General features: G+C 36.3%; 1 protein-coding gene across 1 annotated transcript in view; it reads right to left on the reverse strand.

Moving 5' to 3' along the window:
* LOC145661964 (methyl farnesoate epoxidase-like) overlaps positions 1-15,629 on the reverse strand; it is a 36,753-nt gene extending 21,124 nt beyond the window's left edge. The window contains exons 1-3 of the mRNA XM_081727312.1: positions 15,425-15,629; positions 5,525-5,640; positions 1,991-2,239 (exon numbers count right to left, since the gene is read on the reverse strand). Coding sequence (XP_081583438.1) covers positions 1,991-2,239; positions 5,525-5,609 — 334 coding nt within the window. The 5' untranslated portion in view covers positions 5,610-5,640; positions 15,425-15,629. The remainder of the gene's footprint in view (positions 1-1,990; positions 2,240-5,524; positions 5,641-15,424) is intronic.
* Between the last annotated feature and the right edge of the window lie 642 nt (positions 15,630-16,271).

The following is a 16,271-nucleotide window of genomic DNA, read 5'->3' on the forward strand; positions in this document are numbered from 1 at the left end:
TCTGGAAGATGGCGTCATTGTCCGAGAACAACATCCGGACCATAGGATGCAAGTGTTCTCCTAAAATTGCGACATAATCGTTGGCAGTGATTCGTCCGCTAAGTGTGAACACAGGACCCAATGAAAGCCATGATATTGCGGCCCACAGCATCACTGAGTCGCCGCCATGTTTCACAGTTGGGCGGAGACACTGCAGATCATAAGCTTCTTTGGGCGTTCTCCACACATAAACACGGCCCGTGGTTGGGAATAGGGTGAAGGATGACTCATCCAACCATATCACACGTTTCCAGTCCTCAACGGTACAAGTTGCATGGTCGCGGCACCATTTGCGGCGTGCTAAAGCGTTATGGTCCCCGATGAGCGGTTTGGCCCATGCAACACGACCCCGTAAGTTCATGTCATGTAATTCGCGGCGGACTGTGATTGTGGGGGAGGTGCTGATTGAGTTCCTCCGTCACTTACTCCGCAGTGGCACGACGGTCCTGCGTGACAATGCGCTTTAATAGCCGGCGTGACCTGTCACTCATGATTTTCTTCCGCCCACTGTTCCGCTTCCCCGATGTGGTTTCCCCGTGTGTTGTGTAGGCCGTCATCACCTTCGATCTGTCCCACGCAACACACCTAACACAGTAGCCACTGCCGTCACACTAACTTCACATAACCGCGCACCAACAATTTGCCCTCTTTGAAAATCTGAGACGTCTCCCATTTTACACTACCTCCGTCTGCTGCAGCCACTGGACACTGCTGTCCCACTGCGCCTGACGTAGTATGGAGACCGACCTAACACACCACCACCAGGGGTCCGGCGCTGCGGGCGCCACGACACCACTGCCAACCCATACATCTGACGTGTTGCCAACTACAGGTGTTTCCATTTTTCTGATCACCATATATATATATATATATATATATATATATATATATATATATATATATATATATATATATATATATATATATATATTATTACTGTTGTAAGAAGGGAATGCCATTATTGTAACCCATATGAAAGTACAGGGATAATCAAAATAAAAAATGGAAAAAAATTCAGAAAGCCAAGATTAAGGACAATTAATTTAAACTTGCGTTCAACTAACAAGTATTCTACTGACAATCAAATTTTGTTTTCTGTCCTACAAGTGTTCGATATGACCACCATTTGCAGCATAAATAACACCAATGTAATACAAGTATTCCTCAAACCCATGCTGTCGTCTAATATTTGTTCCTTGACACAAACATTCACAGCCTTTTATCTGTCGAACTACAGGCAAATTTAGAGGATGAAGTTTGTTGAATCGTTTTAGAAAAATACGTTGCACCATGGCAACCGAATCGTTGTTTAACCCTTTGGGAACCTTTGGTACCATGGCAAATCTTTACCATGGCGTTGACCTTCGGAATTTGCTTTATACATCTCTAGTAAAGCTTTTCACACCGGGTTTCTTGCATTCATTCAAGCGAGGAGGCATCAAAGAATATGTTCTTGCAGTCACCCATGCGATGCCTGAGTCAGTGACGCCAAGAAAATGGACGAAGGGTAAAGAAAAGGGCAAATTTTAGAGCTTTTTTAAAAAAATCCCGGCAAATAGCTAATAATCAACGCAATGCAAAATTTGCTTTCTACTTTGCAACTTTCGATATCAAACACTGATTTTGCAATATAACAAACATTTTGAGTTTGCAATCATTTTGTGTGATGTTCTATACATTTAGTATTGATACGCAAATCGTTGTGCACGATCGCAGGCTGCGCATTCATTTTCATAGGTTCACAACTAGAAGTTATTAATGTGCAATTTGGTGTTGCATTGCTGTCCATAAATGTTAAGTAAAATGAAACGCAATGAGCCCCCTAACCGCAAGAACATTTCCATAAACATAGAGGCAATTAACTAGCATTCGTAGATTTTACAGTTTGTATTTAAAGAGACTAATTGTAAAACACGTATTAACAACACTTATAAGTTTTCCAGGTACTTACTACCATTTCCATTGTGAATAAATTGATGAGTTGGTTCGACGCGACGTCCTTGCATTTTCTTATTCGTCAGCACACTCTCAATGGCTGATTTCCCATTAACAGAGACATGTAAGATCCTTGATTGCCGAACTGCAAAAATCGGTCCATAATCTTTCCATGACTCCTCCATCATACGTACAAATGATCGGGTTTTCAACCAATATGCAATGCACAAATGAAGATGGCCTATCACTGGTAAAACTTGTGGTGCTGTAACGAAATCAAGACAAGGCTAATGGAAACTTTACGAATAAGCACAATTTATTGTTTTAAATTACTTGAATTTATAATCTTTGATTCTTCTATATTCTATATTAATGATGTAAGTTATTTTTAATACCTTCAAAAGCAAGAGTAGAAATTTGATAAATGCGAGGGTTGCTGTAAAAATTTCTGCGATCAATATGAAAAAATGACATGTAAAATTGAGCATCGTTTTATCAAAACTCGATAGAGCAACTTTTGAGAAACGGAGGTATGGGATAGGTATGCTTTTTATGCTACCAATCTAGCTGTGAAATCAGAATTCTCAAATCTCGAAATGTGTATAGAATACTAAATCAGGAGCGTTTCTTTCAGAACTCGTTAAAGGTTATGTACAATAATAATAAAAATGCAGTTCCTGTAAAGAAAAAAAAAATGTGGATCGAATTTAGAAAAAACGCTCCTCAATTGTATAAATGCGTTTATTGCTCATCAAAGTATTCAACTTTAAGATCGATACACATTTGTATACGTTGGCACAATTTTGAATGTATTTTCTCCACATTGAAGCTGCTATTTCAGAAACGTGTTTTCTGAATGCGTCAACAGCTGCTCCAGGTGACACAAATCGCTCATCACGCATCTAATTTTGCATATGTGGAACGAAAAGAAGCCATTAAGTTATAAATCAGGTAAGGATGGATAGTGAGCCATTAATTCGACACTTTTACTGGACAAAAGGTCTACAGTTTGGTATATGGGAACTGTCGCTTGCAATTGTTGGTTTGAGAAGACTAGTAGTAATATTGAGCTAACCTTAAATATGTTTGTTAATCTTACAACGCGAAACAAAATTTAACTTGATGCTCCCTACCATGGAAGCATCACATGCATTCCGAATCATTATTGAAACTTGGAAAAAGATTTGAATCAAGATTGGTAGCAACATGTTTGAGTTGACTTGAGTTGATTTTGAGTTTAACGTCCCTTGCAGCAGCGAAACTATATGAGACGGGACCCACTGATTAACGTGAAATCAGAACCAAATGAGTTCCCATCGGGAATCGAACCCGAGTCTCAGCAACATGTTTTGTCACGCCTGGGCTATCAATAACTAATATAAGAATTCATTGATGCTCTCTTTTAGTACGAATGACAGCGCACTATTTCTATTAGTGCCGCTACCTAATTTCTCGTACTAGATCTATAACTATAATCTCGTCAAAGTAAATTATATCACGATATATGTATAATTTAAAACGGCATATTTTCAAAACTGAGTTAAAACTACATTTATTTTACAGTTTCTTGATAAATTCAAATATTAATATTTATGGTTAGGTTTGTTGTAATTTCCGACTCCTCATCTCAAAAATAATGATTTATGTGAAGTACTTTACAAATTCCAAATAGCAGAGAATTTTCTCATGTAAGATAGTTTAGAAATCTTATCAATATTGTTATGATATATCATGTAATTAATGTACTTGATAAGCTTCAAATTGTTAATAAATATTAACACCTCATAAATTGATTCAAATGGTCATTAATTACAACATTCATATAAACATAAGCGTTTGCTCTTCTCCCTTGCTCCCACTCTATCCAAAACCAGTGTTGCCAACAACCTCTGAAGAAAATAGGCTAGTTGGTCTTCAGAAATAAGGTTTTTTACGCACAAAATGGCTAGATTTTGAATTGCTAATCTATAATTCACATTGTAGATTTTAAACCCCTTTTTGGTATGTTGGATTAAAGGTGAGTTATAGTAAAGCTTCAAATGTTGAATTTTATTCGCTGAAGAATAACAAGCATCAAACATGGCTTCAAAATACAATCAAATCCATCAACAACTCATTTGATTTGTGAAAGCCAAGTCATATTATCAGTTGAATTGAAATAAGTCATCATCGATAAAGTCGCAGCTAACTGAGGTGCTGGAACTGGATGCACCATCCTTGGATTGTGGATTGGTTGCGTTTAGGAAGATTGCTATTGTCCTAATTTTCAGCAGTACTTCTTTCGGTGGGTCATAGTCCCTACAAACACTTCTTATTTCTCCGTACACTTACCTGAATCATCATCATTACATTGAAGCTTTCAAGCTAATTAGATAACCTATTTGTTTCGTTAAATAAACAGAAACAATCTCTGTGGCTTGAAGAACCGAACAGTTTACTAAACTTGTATTAGCAAACTTCCATTCTTGCAATGAAATGCTAAAATTAAAATAATTAAAAAGTAGCAAATGGGGCCGTTACGGGAGCATCATGAAAATTCTTTCTGAATCCATAAGTATTACTAAGTAGTTGGAAATCTGTGGGTGCGGAGAGAGAAGAAGAATGTAAAACAAGTGATTATTGCGTAATAAAACACCCTCTGTCTAGAGATACGATAATACAATAATATATAATGACAAATAGGCTAATTTTTTTTAAAAAAAGATACACTTTATATTAATAGAAAAATTATTTTTTGAATTAATTTAACGGCTAAAAAAAGCTGAAAACGGCAAAAGAGTTTCATAAAATAAGGTACATTTAAGGCTATAAGCATTTTGTAGATTTGTATGGCTAAATGCCTCTCTAAATGGGCTAGATTTAGCCAGAAATAGGCTAAATTGGCATTACTGCCCAAAACACTATTTATACAGTACTTTATTGATAAATTGTTAATTGGTTCAAAACTTGATAACATTGAAAATCTGTTTATTTGTCCCATTGATTTGTCTTCCGCTTTCCTTTCTGTTTCACTTACGTTTTATCTATATCTTTTATATATAGGGTGGTTATACATAAGAATAAATGGAATAATTTGTATACAGTGGCGTATTTACGATTTTATTTCGGGAGGAGCTTTGCTAACTTTCGAGGGGGGGCTTTGCCTGAAAATGTGAAAATTATGCAAGATATGTCATATACTTGACTATAGTAAGTAAGATTTCGGAGGGGGCTTAAGCCTGGAAGCCCCCCTAAATACGCCACCGTTTGTATACATAGTATTTGTCTTATTTATATTATAAATACATTTTCTAATATTTCGTGTGTTTTTGATTTATAAAGGTAATTCAATCTGTATTCGTTAACATTGTGCAGTTACATTTTGTTGCTACCTATGGAATTTTCCTTTCCAATATTAGACGATTTCTGAGACAAAGAGTAGATACACTGTTAAGATATGAACACTTAATTATGCTGTACCAATGTTATTCAATTAAAAAATGCAGTTTACGTGTTTTACAAATGTGATACCCAATTGTTAGCTAGTATCTAAGTCATACATACTACTTACCAGGAGGACATCTAGCAGGCATTCGGGTATCTAGGTAGATATATAAGATTAGAAGGCCAACGACTATAATCCATAAAAACCACATGGCTCCAGAATGGGAAACAAATAACAGCTAACTGGAAGTAAAATATAAAACAACGATTAAAATACATTGGAAGTACATATTGTTCGTTGAGATAAAAAAAAATCTTCAGAATGAAAACAGTGAGAAATAAGGATTGAGATAAGTACCTGAAAATGTACACAAAGCGAACAAGGCAAAAACACATAAGAGAAATGAATTCTAGAACGTGTTTCAAAACAACACCGACAACGTTTGAGAGGTGATTCCTGACACCAATATAGGACTAAAAGTATAGACCAACCTGGGTGTACAATTGGTTCCTTTTGGAGTATAGGCTGCCGGAAACATACAAAAATAAAATTTAAAGGTCCATAACTCCATAACTATGGGACCTATCGAAGTCGGGTCAAGACTTCGCTGAGAAACTAATATGTTTCCTATTCAAATATCCATGTTTTAGAATCCTAAGGTTCTCACGCTACAATTTTTATAGAGGGAGTTTGGCTACGGGCATATAATGTGAAGTACTCACCAACCACCTCCATAAAAATTGTTGCTTAAGTACCACAGGATTCTGAAACATGGATTTTTTGATAGGGCACATATTAGTTCATATTAAAATTTAGGGTTTGTTTTTGCGATCTTATATTTGCGCTCAATAGTGCAAAGCGTTTTGACAACAATGTTAGAATGCGTTGTCCCATCCTAGCCTGCACCCACATTACGAAAATTCTGGCGCCACCTATTGTTTGGGGGTATTGAGCCGTTTCTTAGAACAGCTGCTGCTTCTTGTGCAGTAATTACTACTAACATAGCTGGCACAAAAATTAATGCTTATTGCCTTATCGCACTCTTCTTTGGAGATCATATCGCATCTATTGATGATATGTGTTTTGCAGATCTGGCTATGGTGCTCGTATTGGTAACAAATATATCATGGATTGTTGCTAAATACTGGATGTTTAGAGCTAGGTTGACTGCTGCAAGAATCTGTAGTTATTTTTTAAAAAATCCTGGAACCCTACAAAAATTCTCCATGTAAACATAATCTTGATAGGGACATGCAATTTTTTTTCATCTTGCAAGGAGTAAAACTATCTGCAACTTTCTGGATCCTCTTGCTTGCTACCTGCCGTGGCCCACCCACCTACATAAAAAAAATGAAATTTCCCCACTTCCGAAACAATGGATTTTTTTAATGGAAATGTTATATTTTGGCATAGTTGACCATCCTCAAAATTGTATCGAAGTTGGGGCCGCGGTGGCTCAGTGCTAGAGCGTTCACGGGTTCAAGTCCTGCTCCTGCCAAGTGAACTTGGTGGGTGACAAACACCGTATGCGTAAGAAAATGAAATGAAATCTTTGAGTTTTACGTCCCACGGTTATGCCAGTTAGGCTAAAGGAGACGGTAATAATGAGAGATGAGTGAAATGGTGGAATGAAGAAAGTGGGAGGAAACGGGAGAACCCCGAGAAAACCCACGAGCACGGTGTTTGTCCACCACAAAGTTCACTTGGCGGGGGCTGGGATCGAACCCGGGACCCCAAGCACTAGAGGTGAACGCTCTACCACTGAGCCACCGCGCCCCCACCGTATGCGTAAGTTTTATCGGGGTTCTCCCTTTTCCTCCCACTTTCTTCATTCCACCATTTCATTCATTCCTTACCACCACCGCCTCCTTTAGCCTAGCCGGCATAACGTGGGACGTAAAACTAAAAATTTTCAGAGCTCCTTCGTGGCTAAGCGTTTAGCGTACGTGTCTTTGCCGTGAGAGACCCGGGTTCGATTCCCGGCGGGAGCGCACGTGGTTCGGATTCCGCGTTAATCAGTAGGTTCACGTCTCATATAGCCTCACTGCTGAACGGGACGCTATACTAAAATCAATCAGTCAATCAAAATTTTCATTTTATTTTTTGTATCAAAGTTCTGTCAAGTTTCCAGTGGACTTCAGCTTACCATTTTCTTCCAAGTACTAAATGTATTCAAATATTCATTTCAAACGGTTCAGTCGATTTCCCGTGATGACCGGACAATCACAATGTCACTTTTACATTTTGACCGGATATTTAGAACTTGCCCTTTTTCCCTTCAACAGCGGATTTTTAAGCCCAACGGAAGATGGGCTCACATATTTTGAAATAAGATATTTATGTCCATCTCTTCCTCTTATGATATATGTTTTAATAACATATAAAAACCCGACTGGACCAAATGCTAAATATAGTATATTAAAAAGATAATTTGAAGTGTTTCATCCGTTTTTCTGTGATGCCAAGACACAACCTGGATGTCATCATTCTTAAATATTGAGCAAAAATGATACAAATTGCCCCTATTGTCCACTTAATACCGAAATTTCTAAACACGGTCGGACACGTGGACATTCGTTTTATATAAGGATTTTATGTATCAAGTTTCATTTCACAAACGTTAGGTATTCTGTTTTTGGCATAAATTCTTAACCCCCCTTCTCTGTTAGGATACGCAATTTATTAAAAATGGCGTGACAGCAACCCAGTCTGAGGTAATTGTTAACTATGTTAATAAAATTCATTTCAAACGGTTCAGCCATTTTTTGTTATAGAAGGAGGCAGATGATTAGTATTATGATAGAATATACTCTCTGTATGCATGACGGGCTGGTACTCTCAGGCTGACACATATTGCTTGTGCCAGTGACAACTCGTGCCAGCTTTTGTTGATCAATGCATTTAGAGGACAAATCGACAGTGATTGTAGGGAGACTTCGACATGTAGTTCCTTTGTTATAAGGAAGGTCATTAGACAAAATGACTACCGTCTGGTTCATCTTAATGTATACATCGTAGATTTAGGTTACATAACAAACACGCTTTCTCAGCTTCTGGGTCATTTTAATTTAGTCCGGTATAAGCCTAATTGTAAAGTACCTTTTGTTTTAGATTAGCACAGTACGTGTGTCAAAGATCCTGATGTATTAAAGAAAGCCTCTAATGCTCCCACTACACAGTACTGAAAATTGTCAATCCTTAAAGTATCTTTCTTCCGCAATTTGAAAAACAATTTCAACTTATCTTACAGCACCTTTGTTCGTAGGAACCCTGTCAAAACGTTGTGAAAGAAGACTATGAGAGAGTTAGTCTCAGCTAGAAGAAATCAGCTTCTATTAGATTCTTCACATATGGATTCCTAAAATAATTGTATTAAAGTGCGATTTTCGGTTATTGATTATTATGCGTAGTAAAATATTGAAAGCAATATGTTGCAAAACAGGTTGAAAACAAAGTTTGTTATTAACGAGCTTACATTGCTTCTGTATTATTGTAGGTTGTAATGAATCGCAGCAAAGTTTGCGAATAAGTCATATGTAGATAGTAGAAACCTTACATCTACTATTTCATTGCTTTTCAAGTTTATTGTATTGTGCTCTTGGGTTTTCTCGGGGTTCTCCCGTTTCCTCCCACTTTCTTCATTTCACTTATCTGTCATCATCTCCGTCTCCTCTAGCCTAACCGGCGTAACCGTGGGACGTTAAAAACTTAAAGATTTCATTTCATTTTTATGTTTGTTGTAAAGGACACTGTTTTCAAAGATATGAAGGATTGCATTGTTTATATAGTGTCAACAACTCCCATAGTAAGTGTCGATTTCCCCTGCAAGACTTTCAAAATTTACTTACGTGCTCTTGCATTTGCAAGTATTGCATTCACGGAGAAGATCTTGTGTTTTGTAGGTAGGGCAAGAATTATTGTCAAGTATGATCACATTGGCAGAATAAAATTATCGTTACTTTCAGAATAGTGTCGAGTTGTTCCTTAACGTCCCCAAATGACTCTATATCTCTGCGTGGTCATTACAGGTTTGTACAGGGACACTTTTGTGATTGCATAGTGAGTTTCTAATAATGAAAAGTCCCAGGCAAAGAAAGCGTTATTGAGATGTTGAAAAAAAAGGAGCACACTGATTAATCAAATTCAAAAGATCTCAACAATTTATCCTTCAACAAGCAACGTTCTCTTCATTGCCTCCGTAGCCAAGTTGGAAGAGCACGCGGCCAGTAATAAAAAAAAGGTTGGTTGTTCGCGCCCACCCTGGGATATTTTTTTACATGTTTGAAGTGTTTTTTAGACAAACTCTAATGTAAACACATTACGCATATAGGCGTTTAGCATATTTTGTGGAGTAAATTTGTGGTTCATTGATGCTTACGCAAGGAGAACATGCTAGGCAAATTCCCCAGGTACAGTTAACGGCATAGAAATTGTTAAAAAAAAATTCCAAGTCCAAATTAATAACAAACTGTTGCCCCGTTTTCTTATGCATCCAGAAATACATGTCTCAATCGATTGGTTGCTTCTAGTATTCAATACAACTCCTCCCCATCTTCAACCTCTCCTTGTCTAAAGCAGTGTTACGTAGTACATTCTTTCCATTCAGCTGAAAAAAAAAAACTGGAATCAAGTTTACAACGTTATAGCTTTAAAACAGTCTTTTCCATTCATTTGTTCTGAAATATATTTAAAAGCCTAAATTAACAAAAAGTCCCACAATGTTCCCAGAGCTTCATATAAAGACTTTTAGTTTCATTCTTTCCCTTCTTTAAAGACTACAAGCTAGTAAGATGCTCCCTAAGAAATCTATGGAAATTTTCAATAACGGCAGTAAGTTTTGTGCTTCCTAATGTCTGTAATGCACGCACAGAGCTCTAAAATATCTACTGACAGAAATGACTGTTATTCATTAATTCATTTCATTTCTTTTCAGTAATTGTAAGAAAATCTTCTAGAGGGTCATTTGGACAGGACAGGATGGTGTAATTCCCCCTCCCTTGAGCTTCATAAACACATATTGTTTGATCAAATGTATAGTAATACACTAATAAAAAATGAAAATCTTATGTCGGCGGAGAATCTCCCCTCCCCGAATAAAATCTAAAAGACACTGCTTTAGCAAAAAGCCTATAGAGTTACGATAGCACATTGCTAGAAAGCTTACATTTGGTTTGAAGAGTGGAAGGTTTGATCTCAAACCATATGAGTTCCTGGGCGACATTGAGAGAGAGAGAAAGAGAGATTCAAGTATGTAGACAGAGAGGGATGGTCTATATACACAGATTTAGAATTGGAGAAACCCAAGGAGTGAAGAATGCTTTGTCTTATCATATAGCAACGAATAAAGGTGACGTTTTTGCACCCTCTCCATTCGTTTCGATATGTATTGCATCTTAAATAATTTTACGAAATCACCAAAGATTTTGATTTGCGATGCTACACTTCTGTACCAGATCTTGGCAGATTTTTCTAAGACACGTCCTATTATATATAAACGATCCCTGTCGGTGAGGACATACATATTCGTGGTTTGTAATAAGTCATCAAAAAAAAAAAAAAAAAAATTGAGCCACGCCCTGGGTTAGTTGTCCATCAAACTTCGGAAAATGATGCAGTTCCTTCAAATAGGTCACTGCACCCCTTTTATACGAAGGGATGTTGTCCCAGTTTCTACACTCACGATCTAATTTAAACCGATCATCAGTTTCATGATCATTAGCAACAAGATCTAATGGAGGACACTGTTCGGTACACGATTCACACCGCGATCCTTTCTCTTTTCTTTTTTGTTTCACTCTCTTATGTTTACAGGAGAACTCATCCCTGATTTCTTCCACATCAGACGAAGACGATGCACCGGTCATGTTCGATATTTCATCAAATCGAATTCTATCAAATTTTTTAACTGATGGTCCCCTACCTTTCTGACAACTTCGATTACTCTCGACCAAATTTTCTTCAAGAGGAGAGTTTTTATTCTTTGTATATCTACCACCCGATTCGAGTATCTTTCTCCAATTCTTGGTGTTTCGTTCACATCTTTCTCGGTTCTGCCGATAGGCGTCAATCACATTGCGTTCCAGTACTTTTATCATGTTCACCGTTTGTTCATTAGCATCACGAAATTTTCGGTAATCATCAGCTTGTTGCTCCTTAACATTTATATTTCCAAATTAACCTTTTAGCATTGAAACTTCTTTAGTAGTAGCTTCTAATTTACAGTTTACATTTTCATTAAATTCACTAAAATTTCCAGTTACCTTATCTAAATCTAACCTAATGTTACTCATATCCTGTTTTACATTATTGATTTCCGTCATACAATTCTCGCGTACACTTTCGATAGTTTGTCCTAAATTAGTTTCTGTTTCATCAATTTCGTTTCTTAGCTTAGATACTTCGGTTTTTAATTCCCCCTTTACTGATGTGAAAGATTCTTTTAAAGATATAATTTCACTACTCATCTTATTTAGTTCAGTTTTCACTTCTAATTTCAAATCATTCTTATTAACAGTCATCTGATTAATAAGTTCTACTCTTACAGCCGAAACCTCAGCCTTTAAATCTTTAATTATGTCCACCAATTTTTCTAGCAATGGACCTCCCCCAATTACTATTTCCGGAACAACTCTCTTTGGATTTTGTGCACAACTCACTTTCTCAACACCTGATTCTACATGCTGTTCAACTACACAGTTAGCACAGAACCACTTTTCCTCTGACTGCTTTAACACCTCTTGTTCCGTTTCCGGAATATTTAAACAATTCATATGGCACCATTTTTCACAACCTTCACAGCAGATTGCTAAAGTGTTCTCAACACTGTAAGCACCATACAACAACTATACTCTTCAGTCTCATGCATCATATCTGTTTCACTCATTTCTCATTTATTAATTGAGTCACGCATCTCTCAGCCTTATCCCAATACTTCCGCTAATTGTTCTAAAATCTCATTCAGCCTTACCTACTATAGCTAACATTCTAAAATTAAAAAAATAATAATCCTGAAGCTGAAGTCGCCAAATTGTAACTTACCATAATTTTGCACACTTAGTTAAACTTAATGTTTAGGCTGAACTAAGCCAATTTTGTAATACACGTTTCTCTCACTACAAGAAGAAGAAGATTCAATCAATCCTAGCTGTTGTAGCAAATTTTGTAACGTTTTATTTCGCGTCATAAAATTAAGTAAAAAAAACATACTAAGCAAGATCCTGGATTGGATTTGTCAATTTTGTAACGACCTTATTTCAGAGCCATAAAGAAAATTAAAAGAAAAATTAAGAAAATTACAATAACGTATTCTAGTTTACATGCGCAACGAAAATTTAACATTTATCACAGGTTCTTGCTACAGTGGTGAACCCACGAGATTTTAGTCGGTGTGCCATCTAGCACATGTTCGACACGAACTTAGAATGTATCTTATTACTATCAAATAATCTAGAGATTTGATATGAATTTCTAGAATGGAATCATAGATTCAAAGTTGAAGTTATTATTTATTGATTCACAGAGAAAAATCTAATTACAATTTAGAAAGGTTGATATAAATTTTTAAATTACTGGTTTCGAAATACATTCGATTTCAAATATCTTGACTTTGCACTGTTTTCGATTTTTACGTTTTATCACTACATAGATTTTAATATACATGTTATTATTATTACAAGATTTTTATATTCATAGCTTTCCAGTACAAGGAAGGAAGAAAATAAACATATAAATGACACATTATTAGCTTCTTTTGGCAGGTCAAACAGATCAAATTAACCCATTAACGCCGTGCGTGATCATATGATCACAGCAGTTAGTATTTGTGAAAATAAGCCTTGTATAACATACTTTCAGTGATTTCTTTACTCTTTGTGTGTTGACTACTAGGAGAAGGTTCTGTTAAGGATATACAAGCAAAACAAATTCCACATTGTGGCGTGAATGTAACCTAGAGGTACAGATACCCGCAACGCACCAGAAATACAAGAAAAATGGCATCGTCCTTTACTTTATTATTATTATTATTATTATTATTATTATTATTATTATTATTATTATTATTATTATTATTATTATTATTATTATTATTATTATTATTATTATTATTTTCCAACTCCTGTTACTGGTAATTGTATGGTTTTCCCTTTAGATACACAGGTCTTTCACTTCAACAAATTCTTGATATTTTAAAATCGGATGACGTGCATGACATGCAAGACATGCTAAACCTCCGAGACCTAACGTCTTTTCGGATGAAGATTCGGGAAAGGGGGATGGAAATGGACTAAATTACAGGGCGCCAACTTACCAGTCATGCTGAAGTTGTTTTTACAGATAATACTCGACTTGGTGAAGATGATGTAACAACCCTGTCGTTACAACTGTATTACGTGTAACGGAGCTCAGCCTGTTTTTAATGAGCAAAATTTCCAAAATGAAAATAGAAAGTACTCGTTCGTATGAATTCGGAGAATATTAGCAAGCACATGAAACTTACTGATCAAATGGACCAGGGTATCTCATGTTATATAATTAGAATCACGTTCAAAATATGGTTGTGGGCGCCTCTCTCTTGGATGATTGATGTATCGCAGGAATCGCATGGTTAATGTTGAGAAAAGCCAGAATAGGCATCTCACACTTAGAATTTGCAAGTCATAATGTAGAAACTTATTTGCAAAATTATAATGCCATTCTATTAGATGCAGGGCTTCCAGATATTTCTGAGTCCAGCAGTCAACAACACCATGTAAGGGATGGCGTCTGTCTTTATGGGAGAAACCACTTAGTTGTTCGGTCTAAGCGTAAACGTTGTGCAAGTACACTGTGTTCAAACACAGTACCTACAAAATGTTTCAAATGTAGCTTGGGTTTGTGCGCCTACCATTTTTTTCAATTTCCATAAAGTCCCATAGATATTGGGCTCCATAACCTGACAATTCCATAGTCCAAATATTGTGTTTATTTTTGTCTTCTAAAGTGTAACAATTTCTAAGACAATAAATGTCTCTTTTCTTTTCCATATGTGTTAATAATTTAACGGGGCATCCACTTAATCATGATATACGAAAGTACTTAAACGCCTAGCGTGTTCATATGATCACGGGGCACCCCAACAACACCGCTTACGTCACGAACTCAAAATTTCTCGCAAATGGTCTTTACACCTAAATAACTCAAAATTACAAATTTCACCGAAAATAAAAACAAAACATAATTTCGGCGTTAATGGGTTAAGTTAATATCTTTTTCATGAGACGAGACAATACTCATCAAAATGCGATGCTTGGCTACCACTATTTCATACTATTATACATTGATCCATTTATCCTTCATTTAAAGCTTCAGGAAAGTACAGGGGAAGGATTAAAGAAAAATGATAACGGAAAAGGTTCCGTGCACGTGCCCATACTTATACTACATGACCATTCCACTTTGGGAATCGTTTCATAAATCATATGTTAGTAGCATCTTATAAAATTGGCTTACATGCCATGGGTCACATTTTACATACAACACAAGAAGAAAACACTACATTGATTATCCCTATTAATGAGCATGCACTATATACAAATGAAGATGAAAAAAATGCAATGTTTAGTAGTTTCCTGATCATACCATAAGCGTACTATTTAATTATGCGGATCAATACATCGCACTACTTAAAAGAAAACGACAAGTTGACCATACCTGAGCTAGCCTAACCCTTCAAGTTGCATCATTTAATCAAGTCGGTAAAATTTTGTACTAGAAACCAATTCTATAGTCGTACCGATGTATATTAGAAATTTTGTATAGTAATATTAGCGGATTAGCGAAAATATCACGATAAGGCTGTCACATGCGTAACGCAACACGAAAACACTATTCGCACATGATTAACATGTTACTATTGAATACTAATGAAAGTTCTAAGCAGTTAATGTCTTCAAAGTTTCAAGGTTTAAACCACAAATGGTACCGTATATTAGGTTGTTCTCAGTCCGAATGATTCGATAAAAAAGAAAAGGTAAAGCTTGATTTTACCTGTTTAAGAGTTGTCTACTTCACCAGAGCCCTCCTAGCACAAACCTCTACATCCCAATGGAGGAGCTTCATCCAGGACTGTCACTGGTGATGTTTACATCCAAACGACGACCGTCTGCCCCGACGACTTCATCAAAGGCTTGGTCGATTCTCTAGTGACGCGTTTCATCTAAAACTTGTTTAATTAAAATTTTTAGTAGGACCTCCAAATTTCTTTGCCTAAATACTTTATAAGTTAGTCCAGATTATATTTTATACACTTTGATCCTAAAATAAGCCAATTTAGGCTGTTAAATTTCGAAGTTTCCCCGGAGGCCTACAGCGTCACTGATTTCACTTCAATACAATATGGTGGAGCGTCATGCAATACACTGGCTACTACAAACCCAACTACTCTATCATATTTTCATGTTGTAAAACCTAACATTCTATCATAGTTACTTCCCTAAAATTTTAAAACTTAATGAAGTGTTAATATATATGATATATTTATTAGACGCATAATTCCTCAAACTAAAAACAAAATATTTATATACCTCACCTAGTTTTGTCGGTCCATTCGCTTCGCGCGAACCAATGGGCAGTAACCAATTTTCCTGTCTTCTAATCTCGCCGTCGCCATCTCAAAATCATTACTCAGCATGCAGCAAGCACAAGACAGTTGAATGCCAAGGACCGATGCTCGACACGACTAATTATGCGATGTCATGGGTGAATGTTATATAAATAAGGACTTTACTATTGCAGCGTTAATACCACTACACAATAGAATTTACCTAGCAAATTTAGAGGAATTCGAGATAATGTTAAAATCATTTGTAATTAATCCTGATTCAAACGTAACGTT

Source organism: Thermobia domestica, chromosome 10 (assembly GCF_964235325.1).
Source record: "Thermobia domestica chromosome 10, izTheDome1.hap1.1, whole genome shotgun sequence".
In the NCBI taxonomy this organism is placed as follows: domain Eukaryota; kingdom Metazoa; phylum Arthropoda; class Insecta; order Zygentoma; family Lepismatidae; genus Thermobia; species Thermobia domestica.